We start from the raw sequence: 18,626 nt of genomic DNA on the forward strand, positions 1-18,626 counted from the left end.
GCAACAGCAGGCGGTACCGTAAAAAATACTGCGTTTATTGAACGTGCATTCCCTTAAAATAAGGGCAGAAAACACTCCAAAAGACTATATAAAAAGGATAGTGTCTCACATTAACTAAGAGCGGACTAATGCAGATTTCAAGCAATAAACGCAGTTCCGTACAGAAAATCCTTAACTACGATCTTTAAATAAAGGAATGGGTTGATAGCCTACAGGGACACATGGTTCTCCGAGACCCACGGTCCCAGCAGTTCAGCTAAGAGAGAGGAAATGTGAAATTAAGGGGTACTGACACACAGTATTGCCAACCAATAATTTAACTCTCAAATATTCACATTTTAGAACACAGAGAACAGTAGTGAAGGTGTTTGTACAAGAATAAAACACAAATAATAATGCCTTAAAACACTAAAAATAAAAAAGGGCCCTCCACGGCAGCAAGAGTGGTGCCCCAGCAGTGCTGTGCCTGCCCTGCTGTGGGTTTCTTCCTGCCCCGAGTGTTTATTCAGCGCTCTTTTATCAGCTCGTTTGCTCTCAACAATTTTGTGACCAGTTATCCAGTGTTCAACTGCTCCTGCTGCTTCAGAGCAGAATAAATAGCAAACCTTTACCTCTAAAAATATTTAGAAAACTGATTTCAAACCCATGCTGTATTTTCTTTTCCTATGCACTATTTCAAAATACTTCCATACATATTTCTTTTTTTAAAACCAAAGCAAATAAAAGGCATTGAAAACATGTAAAACCATACCTTTCCCCTCTCTTGTGATTCTTATAGCATAATTTGTAAAAACAGTACAACAGAGTTTCAGTTCTGATCATATTTTACCCAAACTCCCTGAAAAAATAGGGACTTAACAAATCCCAACAACCCTGAAGCCGTATCAGTGTTAAAGTATCCTTTTTTGAGCAGCCCTAACACAGTATAAATTAGCTGAATTTCCAAGATTTGGAAACCTTAAGCCCCACTAGCTTAACCAACAAAGACTCATTACACAGAGCAGGGTGCCAGGGTGCTGGTCAGTCACTCAGTTTTTAGAAGCTGCAAATGCTTCTGCCGTTATCTTGTGTCTCTGGGAGTTTCAGGAAGTCAAGTTCTTTTGGCTTGTGTGGTTTTCAAGGCTACCTCTGAGCTTCTGCTATCTTTCTGATTAGGAACATCTTGTCACGACTCTCCTGGAAAGACAGAATAACAAATGTGCTCCACATGAACAGTGTTAACACAAATCATCTACAACAGCCCATTTCTTTATTAGAAATAGGTACTGTACTCCCCCCAGCACACTCTCAACTGCCTGAACAATTTCAAGTTTACAATAGTCTTGACTTCATTTATCTCACCTCAGGTCACACATTAACAGCTCTGCACTGAGCCTAGTAAAAACATCTCACACACCTCAAAATTTAAAACCATGCTACCAAGAAGTCGAACAACAGTGAAGAAACAAAAATAAAAACCACACAAGGATTTTCAGAACTCCCAGATGGTTTGTGAACTCTTCAAAAAGCAGGAAGGCTTTCATTCCTAAATTCCTCACTCCTCAAAAACCTCCGCCCACTAGTGTTTATCTGCACACAGGTTGTTAAATGCCATTATCTAAAAGAAGCACACACCAAGAAATGGGCTATTTCATAAGAAAGTGAGAAGTCTCACTAGTGAGGCTGAGTTCTGACTCGAGCAGTTTGTCAGATCACAGCACACAAATGCTGCCAAACCTGGCAGTGGCTTTTGATGGCCACAAAGCAGCACTTGTGCACTGGCACCCTTCTCCACAGGGCTGGTTAGTGGTGACTTGTTCCACTTTTAGTACCTGCTCAGGCAGTGCTGGGCCTGCACTCAAGAACAAGACCAGAAAAGATGCAGTCAAAACATAGGCCTGGAGGAAAGGGTAGGGAGTTGGGTGCCTGTTTGTGGGGGCAGAGAAGGAAAGAGAAGGGGAGGTTGTGCAAGATGGTCGAGGGGACAGGAAACACGAGATTCAGGTTCTTCTTTGGCAGAAAAAACCATGCAGATGAGTGGATTTAAGCAAGGCAAAAGATGAAAAAACAGGGACACAGCTTCTTGGGGGCATATCTCTTGTATGTGTGTTGCCTGATATAACCAGACCTTGTTGCAGTTGCAGCTGGTACCCAAGAAAATCAACTCCACTGAGAAATACCACAATGCTTTGGTTATTTTTCCTGGGTTATTTGTAAAACATTCTTCACTGCCCGTTGCAAATACTAAATATGCAGGAGACTATGAAAACCAATACTCCTGTGCATGCCTTATTTCTGCATCCCTAAAGTTCTCTTTGTTGTGTCAGTAAAGTGCTGGGTCAGATCTTACCAAAACCAGTTGTTCTCTCAGCTGTTCAACCACTCGTTTGTGTGCTCGAGCCAAGGCAATAAAATAGAACATAATGATGCTGTAAACAACAAACAAAAAGGAAGGACTTGAGATTTCCTATGTACGTAATAACAAGTTCAGTTCAGGGGAAGACATAAACATGTGCTACGGAAGAAAGGGCTGGGTGGAGTCCAAAACAAACCATGTGGTTTTTCAAGCACAGAAGTTTTAGAAAGCATCAGGTAATAAGGCTCCAAAATTTGCAAACAGTTTAGTTGAACTTAAATGCAAAAAACTCCATTTAAACGTAGGAATTGTGATCACAAGGCTTACAGTACTAATTTGCAGAGGGTTCACAGTTAAAATTTTTGAGAAGGACACTGCTGAGTATGGGACGTACAAGAGGAGATGGAACAAAGCTGATGAGTGTGAACACATGGGCCAAGACATAAGGGCTGAAGATTCATATGGGTTTTGATGCTTTTGACTGCAAATGAAAAATCTGGTCTAATAGATGCTTGGTACGAGTTCAGTAAGCAAGGAAATGAAGCTGCATAAGTGGATCAAGTCTCCACAGTACTCACCAAATGACCATAAAAAAAGGCACTGCAAAGGCTTCTGATGCCATGCCAAAAAGGATCTGCTGGAGAAATGTTGGAAACTCAAGTATTGTGTCTGGAACAACTTCCCATGAAGTGTTAAAATTCCTGAATGGCCCACATGCCTTGGAAGAGGGGATACTGTCAAAGAAGCAGAACAGAAAGATGTTTCACCAAAATGTAAAGACAAAATAATCCAGCACAAGCCCAGCACCATTTCAGCAATGCAGTAAAAGCGTCCCATGTCTTTAAAACTGTAATTTTTGTTTATATGAACTAAGTTATAATTTTATGTATTACACCCTATATATTTTATTCCATTAATCATTCTAAAGTTGTGTGTCTTTTACAGAACTGACAACTTTAGAACAAGTGCCAACGTCACAGAACTTAAATTGCCACTTACTGTGCTATGCTGACTGCCAAAGGCACAAAAGCCAAGATGAGCCCAATCAACAGCACCGCCAGGAAGAAAAAGTTGGAATTTGACGCCCTGAGAGACCTAGCTTCAGGTTTACGTGTGTGTATCAAAATGACCTGAAGAGGGAAGGTAAGAGTGTTACCAGTACATCTATACAGATAAACATCCAAGCATACTTCCCCCAGCAACTGAATTTTCCATCCTCAAACACACCACCAGCTACCCCACAACCACCTCCTCTGACGTGCATGGGCTGAGAAGGGCTAAGACAAGAATGCCTCACATTCTGCTATAAGTCAATGTCTCCTAGTTTGTGTAAGAATTTGATCCAGAGGACCTCACACACTTGCACAGTCAGCTGACACAGCCATTTGGTGTATGACCCATGGCACTGCCGTTGGCTTTGTTCTGCCACATCTTCACTGGATACATCCCCTCTTGAAAGACTTAAAGTATCAGCAAGAATTGGATGCACAGAAGGAGCTCTGTGGTCACTGAGCAAAACTTCTGATAGGCAGAAATCACATGAACATCCAACACAGCTTGGATTTTCCATTTTGCTCACAAATTTTTAGCCATTTCGCAAAATTTTGTCCAAGTTGTAAGCTGTGTTGCTAATAAATAGATTACTGCAGGAAAGTGTTATAAACTAGCTTTGTTACATAAAAAGCTTTTCTTTGATAAAAAGACAAATATTTTGAGAAGTAGTAATTGAAATGTGGTTTTGCTTGATTTCAAAGCAAAATTCTACCTTCTGTTAAAAGCACAAAACCTTACTGAAAATGGAATACCATTGGCTCATTCCATCCACTGTATCCACAGGTGGTTTTAGGGTTTTTTGTCGGTTTTAGATCACCTGTATATCTATATGCCTGCATTACAAAAAACACAAAGATGTACTCAGTCCATCAACCACACACCTTCATTAATTACCTTTTTAACGTAAAAGATGATGAAGTATTTGATAGTTGCTATTGCAGGGAGAAGTGGTGAAAAGAAGGTTCCAATCCAGCAAATAGTCTGCCCATAAATGATTTCCAGGACATTGTCAGAAACTCCAAATTCCTGCTGTCCAAACCACTGAATTAGCTTGCAAGAGCAATGAGTAACTAACAACCTGAAACCAAAGAATATTGTTAGTCCTAAACTGAAGCTGTACAGTTTAGATTCATTCTAACACATTTGGAACATACAGAATTTAGCATTTAAGCATTAGACAACATAACAGAAAATGTCTGAAGAAAAAAGCTCTCAAATATCAAAAACTATGCAGCCATCTGAATAGCAAACAGGTGCTCAAACCACCAGAAATACGTTTATAATTTATTTTAAAACTAGTAATCTGGTTAGAAATACGGGGAATTTAAAGTAGAAAAAAGAAAATGTGTTTCATACATAATTTGTAAAAATATGCTCAAAAAGCAGAGATACATACTTTCTGGGGAAGTCCACAAACAGGGGCACAGCAAGAATTACAGCAAAATCAAATATCATCAGTTTGTACATTTCTTGCCCAACATCAGATTCCCAGCACTATAAAAACAAGTCAGGATAAACAAGATTAGCAGTCTAAATAAACAAGCTGAAAAAACTTCTATCACTAAAGCAACAAACGTCTCAGTTAACATCATGAAGTTCAAATGGTATTAACTCCAATGTCTAAAACATTCAAGTGTTTCAAAGTTCCCGTGCCAAGCTTTTCACTTTTTTTTTTGTTTTGATTTTGGGTTTGGGGTTTTTTTTTTGTGAGGTGTGGGGGTTGTGTGTGTTTTTTTTGCTTTTGTTGGTTGGGGGTTTTTGTTTGTTTGTTGGTTGGTTTTTAAGGAAAAACTATTTGCCTTATTGCAGCAAAAGGCAGTAGCACAATGTCTCCAAAACACAGCTAGCTCAGACAATCCTCATGGTGGACAGAAAGCCTGTGCTAAGCCATCATCTGCCACTGGACTAATTCTAATCAGAGCTTTAGAAAAACAAAGAACATATGTGTAACAACTGTACTGGTTTGCACTGAGCAGTGGGAATCAACACCAAGTATAACATGAATGGCAACACCAGGGCTGATACTGAACACCTCTAGACAAGCAACTCTCATGGAAAACAAATCTCTGTTCACAAGCTCAGATGATTAAAGACCAAGATAAATCTGCTTACAGGATAGAGTTTGTAATTGTATCCACAGGGCTTACACTTGTCAGTGCTACAGTTGGAGATCTGACTCCACAGCGAGAACAAGAGAACGCCAATATTGGCCAACCGCACAAAGACACACCTGGAAGAAAGGCAAAACCTAATTCCAAACATGCCAAAAAATAGCCATGTTAACACTTAGCTCACCTTGCACAGGAGTCCAAGGAAGCCTTAAAACACAAAAGGGTCATGCAGAGTTTTAAGAGAGCAGCCAGCTAGATAATAAACACATTTCTTTCCTTAGTAGTAAGTTAAAATTGCTTTTCACCTTCCCAGCTTTAGGCTACAGTCCCTTGTTTCTTTTCTCAGTACTGTTCCTACATCAGTCATTTCAGTTGCAGATCTTGATGCTGCAATGGGTTGCAATTCTCAGGTACAGTTCTGTGTGCAGCATTTCTGTTCATGTAGCTTCAGGCCTTCTGAGGCCAAACCAGAAATACAAAGCATGGACCTGCAGATCAACCTAGATCTTACTGCCTTAAGCTGCCAAACACCAGCTCTTACACTGAAGTATCTTTTACCCCAAAACTTTTAACTTCTGCCTTGCCTTGAGCAAAGCTGTACTTCAGCCACTGCTGTACACATACATTTGCTCATTCAGGGAACCGCTGCATGCAAAGCAGTGAATCCACAGCTCTGCAGCCACAAGTTCCCTACTGACTATTTATTCAGCTTGAAGATGTCCAGATCACACAGCTAAATGGGACCGGGAGAAAAGCTTGGACACTGAGATGATTGCACTGCGCTGTCATCAAAACAGATTGTTCCCAGATTTAAAGTTCCCAACTAAACATATGCCAAACAATGCCTTCCTGGTTTCCAGTGCCAACTTCTCTGCTTCTTGATGTTACAATGTTTACAATACATATAGCCTACCAAGAGCAAGTTGTTGAAACATCCAAGGCCACAATAAAAACATCTTTACCTCATGAGCGTCAGCCTGATTTCAAAGGCTGGTGTATAGTCTTCAAACCTGATCAGAAATGAGAAGATCAGAGGACTAATGAAGTTGGCCAGTGTGATCACCATGGAAGGCAAATACTGCACTAAGAGATTAGCCAAGGAGTTCTCATTGTCAGTGTCCTGCACAAGAAGAGATGAGAGAAACATAATGCTTAGAGAAACACACCTTCCTGACCATGCTGCCTCCAGCCACACACGTCTCCCTTGTCCAGGATTCAGGCAGCATCTTTTACTCTGTCTTCATCCTCCACCTACATTTGCACCGGACAATAAAAACCAACACCACATGGAACATGAATGGCAAACCCAGAGCTGATTCTGAATACCTCTAGACAAGCAAGTTTCATGGAAAACAAATCTCTGTTCTTTATACAAGCCTGATCACTGCTATCTCTGCAGTTTGCCACTACACACCTTTGCTTTCTCCTGCTCCCTTCACCAGGAACTCCTTCCACCTCCAGTTACGAGTATTTCTGTGCTTCCTCAAAGCTTCTGTTTAAAGAGGTTCAACTCACCAAGGTTTCTGTCTGACTCTTGCTAACCAGCACGAAAGCTACCAGGTTTTGCCACTATTCCAAGTGCAGACACTTTTCAATTTATTCTCACTGGTGCCAAGCAGCTCCCCTGACTTTCCTACCATCCTGACAAGCAACTCTAACTGCTCATTAAGACAAGGTCAAGGTATCAACCCTTCTACATAAACCTCACAGTAAGTGAAGCTGTTCTTCAAGTTGCTCAGTGTTGTGCTGTCCTCTTCTCTGCCCTCAAACAATACCTCTGACACAAACTCATTCAGCCCCCACTTCCTGCTTCTGTCTGTGCAATCCTGGCAGTTTACAGAAGTTCAGAGTTAGGTCCACCACGAGCACAACTTTCCTTGTGAACAGCTAAGTCCATCACATCAGCAACTTACACAGGGGAGAGAAAAATTGTGGTCCCCATTTCTATCAGACTAATCAAACCCTGGGGTCCTACAGAGAAGTCAATTACTTTTGTGAAGCTGTCATGACTAGAAGCTGTCTGCTTTGTTCTGCTTCTGAACCACTCTTTCCATCTTGTCCTGCCGGAGGTGAAACGCACCCAAAGTGATTCTTTCCGCTAGTGATGCAAGAACCTTTGCTTCTGAAAACTGCTCTGTGTTCAAAGCCTTCCGGTTTCCCCACACAGCGGTAACTCAAGCCACAGGACAGATCATAATCTCTACTCTGCCTTCCCCTGCAGTGCATTTTTGCAGCTGACAGTGAACCAGACCATGTGAAACTGCTCATGATGAAGTTTAGTTTAACCAGGTCAGTTCCCCCAGCCAGTTCCCTGCCCAGACCCAGCAGATCACAGAGGTGAGCACAGTTACAAGGGAAGAGTAGTGAGGGCTGCTCTTCTTGTCAGCTCCAAGGCACTCAACACCGAAGCCTCTGCAGCAACAGGAGACATTACTGGGGAGGTTTTTTAGCACGTGGTCCTTGATCTTTCCTGCTCTCATCTACTAAAAGAAGTTTTAAGTCTGTAGAAAGTGTTTCCAGATCCCTGCATGAAAGGTGCTATATTAAGATACTTGACTCTTTCACAATAGTTCCTCTTGCTGTAATCACCAGCCTTGACTGAATCTGTCCTAGTGTCATTTCTGATACTCACATTGGAGTTTTCTTGAGAGAAGACAGTTACTCTATAAATAGAGTAAAAGCATCCTGATAAAATGGCAATGACAATTATATTTATAAATATTCTCAGAGAGTAGATGCGTAGCTTTTCTTTCGTTGTCCTCTCAGCTATTTTTTGCTTCAGTTTTTCTTCCTGCAAGTCCGTCTACAAAGAAAAGAAAGAGATGCAGATTTTTGGTGCAGCATACAACACTTAACACCATGTCTTCTACCCTTGAGATGTGCAAATCTGTAGCCTGTTCTAGGAGAGTCACTCCAGTGCCTGCCCAAGCACACAGAACTGTTTTGCCTTTTCTTTGACAAAACAGGTCCATGCAGGAATGGAAGCCCTTCTGTGCTCAGCCTCCTCAAGCTGGGGGCTCTGTAGCCCGCAGGTGTCCCACAACCCTCTTATCTTATGTGTATCAGTAACACATTTCCTTGAGTTTGCCTGTTTGTTGAGAGAGACTGATCTCAGCTTGACACTCAACTCTGAAATGGGCAAACCAGCTCACTCATCTCATAATTTCTGCAGGTAAGTAACCAGCCCTCACCATATGGCTCAAAATTCCTTCTCTCCTTTGTGAAGGAAAACTGGGGGAAGGCACAGAGATAGTCTCGAGCAGCTTGTCATGTAAACTTGGTGTATTTCACCTTAACTGACATGAAAATACAGTATCTCCTGTGAAGGCAATTTAATCTGGGTAAACCCACATAACAGCCATATGAGGGTATTTTCTGAGGATTTATGTCCATCAAACAGTAATATTAAGGGGCAATTTTTTGTTCTAAGATGTGCATTCTGGAGGCAAAAGTGTGGTAAGTGAAGGAGGTTCTGATTCTATGATGAAAAAAGATGGCTGTGAACGTCACTAGAGCAGAAAGCAACTCACTGTAATTGATGAAATCTGTAATTACCACTTTGTGGTTTGAAATGGAAGCATCTTCTCAAAGGTAATTGTTTCACTACACAAATCTCTGCTTCCAATGTACAGAGAGCAAAAAGAAGGTCCTTGTTTTACCAAAAGGGCCTTTCAGACCCTTTTCAGAGCTTTATGATTTGGGAAATCTAGAGCTCCATCAGCATTCTGTATGTGCATGTGTGCCAAAGACACCTAGTGAAAATCTTTCAGTATTTTCTTACTGCAACAGTGCTCTCAAACAGTACAAAGAGCACCATCTGAATTTTATTTCTCCCCAAACTACTGCCTACTGCACACTTAAAACCCAGAACACTCAAACTGATCCCTGCAAGGATTTGCCCCCAGCTGGGACAGCTTTTCCTGTTGGACTATGCAGAAACTAACACAGGAAGCAGGACTGGAGTGTGAGGAAAAGGCAGATAAGACAAGCAGCTAACAGGCTGGCGTTGGTCCCCAGTGGATGGGGGAAGGGTCGACAACATCTGTGCCATCCTTCTCACGTTACACCACGACTCCAGCTACCTAAAAAGCATGCAAGAGGATGTGGGCTGCACCCCCAAAACAAGCTACTTCAATCCTCCTTAACCTTATTCCCTTATCTGCAGAACTACAGACCTCTCTTTGTTTAGCCATCTAAGCTGTACGAAACCACAATCACCAAAAAATGGAAGTTATTCACCTGGAGCTCATACTGCAAGCTGCGATGTTTCAGCCAGGCTGCATTTGGATCTGTAATGCAGAAGTCCCAGCCTGCAAAGACTTTGTTACAGTAACTCTGAAATGGATCTGCATCGTGCACTAAGTTCTGCATAAAGCCTTTCACGGACCTAGAGAAAAAATAATGAAAAGATGTATTTTATGCACAGAAAAAACACACACGAGCAACCTGGCTGATCAAAGACTAAACAACCTCCTCTGTGAGCAAACTGCCACCTTTGCTTTGTACCAGGGAGTCTCTGGTACACCTTCAGTGTGAGATTCTGCAGCAGCTGATCCTGACTTATACAGGTTATTCCCACCTGCACTTCACCACAGCCACACCTTCTCACCTCCCCCAGACTCAGCAAAGGAAACTGAGAGGGCACAAATAAAACTCAACCAAAAACCCCAAAAGAAAATCCTCCAACAAATTCAGTAGAGTTGAGGGGCTTTTACTTATAGGTATGCATACATATGAAAACTGATACTTCAAATTGTTTTCTTTTTCACAAGCACAACAAAGGCTACTGTGGCACTGTATGCGCAGGCAAAAGATTCCCCCTTTCCACATAAAACAGCTCTAGAACACAGTATGTTCCCTTCAAGCAGGAATAAAATGTAAACTGTGCAACAGGTAACATCTTTACCTCTTCAGTATCCAGAGGAAACTTAAGGTGAGGTAGGCAAATGTAGCCAGCAGGTATGCAAGTGGCAAGTTGTACCTCATGATACTGATCCATACCACATCTATTGTGTAATAGCCATAAAACAAACTTGTCACTTCAAGGAATCCCTGTGGAAATGAAGTTGAAATAGAATTTGTAACAGCAGCAACAACTGCCCCATTAAATCCAACCTGGCATTAAGCAACCATTTTGCAAATCTAAAATTAGGGCTCCCAGCAAGCTATAACAGTCTAAATAGTGCCATTGCCTCTACCAAACTGTAATGCAGGCACTGTGTGCCTAAAATCCCTTTCCTCTCCAGTCAAAGAGCTCGAGGACACAGACACTGGGACCCTACACAGAAAGCACAATAGACAGTGTGCTCCAGAATAATAAGGGGTAGCAGCTGGGGAGGAGAGGCACAGGCTGCAGCACGTGGCCAGCTAGGCCTTGTGGTGGTTCAGTAAAAGTCAGTTTGAAAACTGCCCTTTTCAGAGATAACGTACCCCAGTGATGCATATGCCTTACCATTTCTCGAAATTATCAAAGCTTCATTCCACAAGTAAATTTTTTTTACATTTTAAATGCTATGTGAGACACAGAAACTAAATTTAAAAAAAAATGTAATTACTTACAGTGCCACTGAACAAATCTTTGAGGTAAGTATAGAAGTAAACAAGTCCCTTATTACCACTAGGTTCATAAACTGTGCAGTTATCCTCTGTCAAAAGAAAGGCATGAAAAGTCACTCAAATGGTAATGCCCACTGAACTGCAAGATCACATTAATTCAAACATGTCACATTCTTATAAAAAGGCATTCCTTTTTTCTGGGAGGTGGTAAAGAAGTTGGTGGAAAGGGGGAATGCTAAAACAGCTGTACATAGAGAAGATGTTTACCTATGTTCTTTGGAGAAATGTAAGCAATGGTACTGTTGAATATTCCATATTTAGAAACGATGAAGGGAAGAGTAACAAAACTGAACATGAGGATAAAAATTATAAAGTTCAGCAGGACCAGAAAACGCAGGAAGGAGAAGTAGGACTGGATGCCAGTACCAAATTTCCCTGGGAATAAAAGAAACATGTGCCAATAATTAAGATGATAAAACCATTGAAAATACAGAGAGAGCAGATTATAATTTCAGTTACACTGAACTGAAGAAACATTGTTAAAGCTAGTTTTAAGTACTACAGCCTTTTAGCAATATAACTGAAATGCAAGTTGGACATTTTAATAATTTTTTCCAATATATTTCCTTCTACCATATAATGGATTTTACATTCAGCAATAAAGGAAGAAAGTAACTTCTTAAGCACATGTAGTTATATGTGAAACTATGCTCACACAGGTAAAACTGCCACTAACAGAAGCAGCGTTACAGAGGAGAAATGGACAGCAGACAAGAAATACCTTCTATGCTGTGAATATCACGTTGCCAAAGCACCAGGTAAGATGACAAGCCCTTGACTTCACTGAGTGCTTTTTGCCATGATTTACTGCTAGTTCTTCTCCACTTCTTCCATCTAGATAAATGTTCTGTATCAGCCTGCTGAGAGCCCCTAAGAATCCAGAAATACAGTTACTGAGCACAAGAAATAATTTCTCGCTCCATGTAACAGGGCTAGGCAGGACGGAGCCTGCCTGCAGCCTTCAGGGGGATAGCTACAGTAACACACACAAGCTTTCCCCATCTGGTCCTACTGGTAATGGCATCAACAACTTAATTCAAATAGGGCAAGTTCTCTCATGAAAAACATTCACTTCTCTTGGAGAAAAAAAATCCAATTGATAACAATAGTTTTTTGAAAAATTTGTTGGAAAGTGCCAATTCAACGGATTTGAGAAAGTATTTTTTGCCACCACCTCTAGGGATGCACTGTTCTAATAACAAGCTGCAAACGAACACTGAGAATGTGCCACTGTCCGTAATTTTTAACTACTTCTCACTTACTGATTTTCATACTACATGAATACGTTTGCATTTTAAAAATTGCTGCCTGATCAGCAACAGTGTCAAGGAGAATTCTGAGTGGCTCAGAGTTTGCTTCTTGTTGTTTCTTTTAAGAAACCTTAAAACTAGACAACACAAGAAACATAGTTTGAAAATGGACTGGTATGCAGTGAATTCTGTTCCAGCGTCTGACACCACCAAAGAAGGGCAGCAGTTAAGTAAGCACCCATGAGGACACGGTGCTGGGGTACCAAGGTTACAGTTTTAAAAGACTTTGTGCTCAACCCTACCCATGTGTCCAAGTGATGCACTGCCATGTGTGCTCTGTGTTGCCTGTTTTCTCATCCTTCTCAGCGGAAGGTAAAATTGCATTTTGGCAGGAAGCCAAATTAAACCTATCAAACAAGCAGCAGATGACCTCAGCTTTAAGAGCAAATACAGCTCCTCTCAAGAGATTGTATTCTGTGGAAACTGCAGAGTGCAGTTTGCAGTGTTTTAAACTCTGCAGAACTGTCTGGGCCGTGTTCGGTTTGCATTTTAAATAGAAGCGTGGGCTGCATATTCTTCTGAGTTACAGAAGTTGAGTGTTCAGCTCTCATGACGTTTATGCCAAGCACTTTGTGTTGGCAGCTGCTGCACAAATGCAGATCACCGATCTGTAGAAGTGCCAAGAAGCCCCACCAGAATCTCTCCGTGCTAACATGTGTAAACAAGCCTGGGACATTGCAACTCCATGCCTCCCTCCAGTTCCTTTTTCTTGAAGAACTGAACTTCAGATACACAACTTCAAATAAAAATTCAAGGTATCGAGCCCTTTCCTTTACTGTGACCTAGGTCTTCTACTGTTTCTTGTATACAGGCTACAGGGTTAAACTCCAGGGTCAGGCTGTTTCCCATTGCTCTTGCAATAGAGTAACTCTTGTTCTCTGTGGAGTACCAGACATTAATTGTACTTCCACCTCTCTCCTAGTTCATAACTAGAACTACAATGTACCTGATTTAAAGGTACAGCTGTTCTCTGACAGTATAAAACCACATCCTGTATCCTCTGTTCTCAAAGCAGCTTTCAGCCCAGCAGTGAGACATGAGACAACAAGCACAGAAATTCAGGCGGAGCAAAGCAACGTCTTTACAATCCCTCCCTCCGGGGGGTTACCAGCAGCGGGGCAGGAACAGCACACAGGAAAGAGTCATTTAAAAAGGAATGGGGCAGGGGGAGAACATAAAAAGAAGCAAAGGTCCTGGGAAGCTTCCTATCAACTGTACTGAGCCACAGCAGGGAGAGGGCACTGGATTGTGTAAGAGCAGCTGAGCAGACTCAAGAGCAGCAGCACTCGCATAGCAGCGGGGGGGGGGGGGGGGCTCATGCAGATAACTCACAGTGACCCTTGCAAGCACAAAACCCTGAGGGAAAAAACCCAAAACGGAAAACAGGGAGAAACGCGTTTGTTTGCTGCAGGTAATTCCCAGTTTTAACTAATTTCTTCCAATTCAACCTACTTCTGCCCCCAGTCAGAGACTCCCTTGTGCCAGCCAAGTGCACTTGGGCACTTTCTTGTCAGAATCATATGCCACAGGGTGAAACAGATACAGCCAAACCCAGTTCTGCTTCAGCCTTCCAGCGCACCTGGGCTGTGTTTAGGAAAAAATCATTGGGAAAAAAAAAAAACCAAAAAAAACCAACCCAAAAAAACAAACAAGGAAGAAAAGTGTGCAGATTAACCTTAATTTCCTCTTCTCCGCGATGCTCAGCGGTAGCTCTCTGGCGGGGCGCTCAGGCAGCTCGGCTCTCTCCTGCTGCAGCTCCCGGACCACGGCCCCGCGGCTGCCGGCGGTGCCCAGCAGGGCCGGCCGGCGCTCCTGGGTGCCCCCGCGGCGCCTCCGCGCCGACTGGCAGCTGGGCAGCTCCTGCAGGAAATCCACAGGTGCGGCGGCGAGCGGCTCCTCGTCAAGGACAGAGAGCCCTGCGAGGGAGAGACAGGGGCTGCGGGTTGGGGGTCGCCGCACCAGGGCAGCCGGGACCCCGCAGCGCCGCGAGGGGCGAGGCGGGGGCAGCGCCGCTCCCTCCGCTCCCGCCCCGTCCCGTCCCGTCTCTCCATCCCCCCGCCACCTGCGGGGCCGCCGGTGCTGCTGCTGCTGCTGCTGCTGCCGCCGCCCCGCCTGCCCCGCCTGCCCCGCGCCCTCACCGCCGCTGTCCCGCTGCCAGCCCGGCCCCGCGGCGGCCCCCAGCCCGCTCATGTCTGCGGGGAAGCCGCAGCCCCGCGCCCGTGCTGCCGTTTCCGGGCGCGGCGGGGCCGTGGGGCGGGGTGAGGCTGCCCCGGGGCCGCCTTCCCCCGGCCCACGCCTGCCGGGGGCGCCCGCAGCCAACGGCATCGCCGTTTGGGACATCCGAGTCTTTCTCTTCCTCTTACCCCGGGCTTATTTTAAACTTTCCGTGAAGATACACGGCAGGGTGTAAAGGCTCCTGCCCGCCCTCTCCGCTAGAAGGGGCTCACGCAGGTGCGGGGCTGGGCGTGCTCTGGCTGCTGGACGTCTCTTATCGACGTTTGCCTTGGAAATAGGTTTTGTTTCAATGTCTTCCGTCAGTATTAACATTACCCAACATGCTGGTGTTGGGTACTGTAAAAACTTAGAGACTCCGATACTTGGTCTACTCTCATTAGGTCACAAGCCCGAACTCCCAGCTTGTTCCTGTGACTGGGTCCAGTGGCACGAGCTGCAGTGGAAACAACAGCTTTACTCTTGAACGTGAAAACTTGGTGTGAACTGGAGCAAGTAAAGTCAGTAGATACTGAATCTTTTTTTCCATCTGAGACCGAGGGTGCGTTTTGTGTGAACTTGTAGTAAACATCTCAGAGAGACTTTTTTCTTGGAACAATTGTTGCCTTTTGTGTGAAAATAACAGCATGTGTGACCAAAAAGGAAATGAAACCTCCAGAAGTCTCAAAAGTCTTTCGTGGTGGGGGGAAAAATAATTTCTAGCCTTTCTTACTTTGTTCTACTGATAGCTAAAAGATAACCAGATTTTTCTGAACGTTCCTCATGCACTTTCTGCAGTAGTTTTAAAAATAAGTCATTATTAGGCTTCAGAATGCCGAATCAGACATAAATGAGCATGTTTCTTCTGTTGGCTGTGTGTCATCAGCTCAGGTATGTGATTTTCAAATTGCTTTGCTAGCAATAAGAATCGATGTGGGTAATGTTTTCATAATAAAACCATAAAATGTTGTTGATAAAAATAAAGTTCTCAAAGTAATTTAGATGTACATGTTTGTAATCTGTGTTACCAGCAGAGGTGAAAGGTATACCTAAGGGGAAATATTGTGAAATACAGAGACGTGGAATTAAAGCACAGCAACTTCCTTATAGCACTGAACGACCTAAAAAACAAACGAAGAAACACGCTGTGAAGGTGTGCTTGCCTTCCTGCTGGCAGGTTGGTCTTTGATGATTGGATTTGATGATCTCAAAGGTTTCTTCCAGCCTTGATGGTTCTATGATTCTATAACTAGTATGGATTGCCCTCACCCTTCTATAAGTCAGTCTGGAGGCCTACTAGTTCTTTCCCTTCTTCTTTTCATGGATCCCCAGGATGGCTTTTGCCAGGTGGGATTTTTTTGTATAGCAAAGGCTGATGCTGTGAGAGCCTCAGCAGGATTGGGGCATTCATAACAGAGCTGGACACCTCAGTGATACACATTTGCACAGGTGATTGTGGTTCCTTGGTTGAGCACCACTTTTCATGGGATTCATTTGAACAACTCCCAGCTGATCATTCCAAAAAACTCAGGGGATGGAAAATAAAACCCCTCAGCAGCATTCCTGAAAAATCATTTAGTGTTGTTCAGCATTTGTGCTGAGTGTGTGATTCATGTGCCAGATAAGAATGTGCATGGTACCCACTGTTACTGGTGCCTTGAAGCCAGCCAAGCATGGGCCATCTTTGTGTGGCCTTCAATAGGAATATTTATGGGGTAAAGCTGCCCTGGGCTGTCATCTGGGGTGGCAGTTTCACTTTTTATTTATGTTTCTTTTTTTACCATGAAGAATACAAAGGGGAAAGGTGAATAATACACTTGAGGTTAATTAGACTCTTTCTGAAACTCTGTGTTCTAGAGAAGTGTTGTGTTAATGATCCCGTGAGAACAAATTTAAATAAAGATTGGAGGAATTGAAACAAGATTGACTTCCCCAGGAATTTTGTGAGAACATTCTCTAATGTTATTTTTTTTCAGTTGTGAAAGCTTTTATGACACTTGGAAATGTTTCAATGAATTTTATGGATCACAGCAACCCCAGGTGGAAAAACAGGAAGACAGCCATGCTGAGGAGGAGAGAATGGATGATTCTACCAGAGCACAACAGTCACTCGCAGGGAGTGTGGTAAGTTCCACTTATATATCATCTGTCCAGCATTCCCTGCCCACAAAAGCAGCAGCTCTCAGTCTGTGCTCAGCATGGAAGCCAGTGCCACGTTCTGTTTCCCCAGATGCTGGAGATTGGTCTGTCGCATTTAGTAACACCATCCATACCCAGAACATTTTTTTTCCTTTGTATGGTTCCTCTTCCTAGTGCCACAGCTCAAAAATGCTTCTAAACATCCAGGGAAGTTCTGAGTGATTGCTTTAATTTTTGTGGGAACTCATGTTCGACTACCGTGGTACCTCGCACCGTGGCCTGTGCATCCTGCAGGCAGCTCTGGGTCAGTACAGGAGATCTGCAGACAGATCGTCTGCAGCCATGCCAGGAATGTTGCTTGGGGCAAAACGTAGTCTCGAAGTAGCATTAGAAAACATCACTTAAGTCTATGTAGAATGTGTCTGGTACAGGATAAACATGTTTTACCAAGTTTAGGCACTGGAGAAGCACTAGTCATTTGGTAAAAGTGATCATCAGCAGTTACACCAGCACAGCTGCTGAACACAGAGCAAATTGATTTATTACCAGTACCCCACTGGCATTAATCCAAAGGTTGACAGGGGTATTTTTCATTTGTTTGTATTTTTAGTCTTGCTGACCAGAGAAGTTACTGAGGAATAGCTGGTAGAAGTTTTAAGATGTGTGGTTTTCTGGGGAGATAAAACATGACAAAATCATGTAACAAGAGATATCAACATAAAAGCAGCTGGGGGTCTATAATCTGTACAGTATAAGGAAAAAGGCAGTGGGCAGGCCACAGGTCTGGGACAGCAGAACCCATCTTTTCCTTACCCTGTTTCCTGCTTCATCTGTGCACATCCCAGTGGTGGCTGTTTGGCCCCTTGCTCAGTTTGAGGATGCTCCTGCTCCCAGAGGAGAGCCTTGGCCTTTGGGAACGGCCCTGGGAACACCCTGGCAGTGCCTGTAGTGTGCTGGGTGTGCTGGGGTATCCCCAAGGCCAGCTGCAGTGGACTGAGTGAAGGTGATGCAGGCATCCTTGCTAAGCTGCTTTGGGGTAGAAATTCCTGTAAGAGGCACCACCCCAACACTTTGTTGGCTTCTCTATGTTGTACCCTGCCTGGTGCTCAGCTGGAGCTTTGTCCAATCCATAGCTTTTCATACCTCTGCATGAAATGGGAAGAAGGGAAAGGAGAAAGACATGAAAAATCAGTATCTCTGTGTCACACTAGAGGAGAAGCTCCTTCTGGTCCATGCGGAGTACAGGGAGGGCTGGTATTAAACTCCCTGTCCAGGAACTGTGGAGTATGCTCTCTACTGGAGTGAACTAATTTTTCGCCCTTAGGTTAGCCTTCCTTTAATTCAAGTAAAAATATGTGAGGAAAGATCTTTCCTTATCTCAGATCTACAAATTATTAATCCAGGGATTAAGATAATGCATCCTGTGTCTGAGAACTGTTTCTCTCTGTCCTTTTATTGTGGTGGTGTTGTTATCCCAGGCCAAAAGAAACCGTGTTTAAATTTGCAGGAGAACAAGAGTGAATGTCTTGGAGCTCAAACAGAAACATAGCAACGTGTTGCACGGGAGGTAACAGCAAAGAACTTCGCCGGGTTGTTTTTCTGTCTCTGGAGCTGTACGAGCAGGACTTCAGCTCCCCGTTCCGGCGGTGCATTTCCGTGCACAGCCCTGTCGGGGGGAAGGGAGAAGGGAAGGGAGAAGGGAAGGGAGAAGGGAAGGGAGAAGGGAAGGGAAGGGAGAAGGGAAGGGAAGGGAAGGGAAGGGAAGGGAAGGGAAGGGAAGCCGGTGGGCACGGCGGGTCCCCCGCCATCGGGGCCGGAGGCGGCACCGGGCGGCGGGAGGGGCGGCCGGCG

The 18,626-nt window shown here is 43.8% G+C and overlaps 1 protein-coding gene across 1 annotated transcript; it reads right to left on the minus strand.

Annotated features, from left to right (window-relative positions):
• Positions 1 to 14: 14 nt before the first annotated feature.
• TMC7 (transmembrane channel like 7) lies at positions 15 to 14,765 on the minus strand. The gene is made up of 16 exons (XM_042037397.1): positions 14,564 to 14,765; positions 14,101 to 14,341; positions 11,837 to 11,985; positions 11,323 to 11,490; positions 11,059 to 11,144; positions 10,406 to 10,551; positions 9,739 to 9,886; positions 8,132 to 8,302; positions 6,462 to 6,619; positions 5,501 to 5,618; positions 4,785 to 4,882; positions 4,283 to 4,466; positions 3,335 to 3,465; positions 2,914 to 3,069; positions 2,330 to 2,408; positions 15 to 1,176 (listed from the first exon to the last, which is right to left on the minus strand). Exons 1-16 carry the CDS (start codon positions 14,763 to 14,765, stop codon positions 1,123 to 1,125), a joined length of 2,289 nt encoding a protein of 762 aa, XP_041893331.1. The 3' UTR covers positions 15 to 1,122.
• Positions 14,766 to 18,626: the final 3,861 nt, after the last annotated feature.

The sequence above is a fragment of the Corvus kubaryi genome, unplaced genomic scaffold, assembly GCF_017639235.1.
Source record: "Corvus kubaryi isolate FWS band 111438036 unplaced genomic scaffold, C.kubaryi_AGA036_p1.0 37387, whole genome shotgun sequence".
In the NCBI taxonomy this organism is placed as follows: domain Eukaryota; kingdom Metazoa; phylum Chordata; class Aves; order Passeriformes; family Corvidae; genus Corvus; species Corvus kubaryi.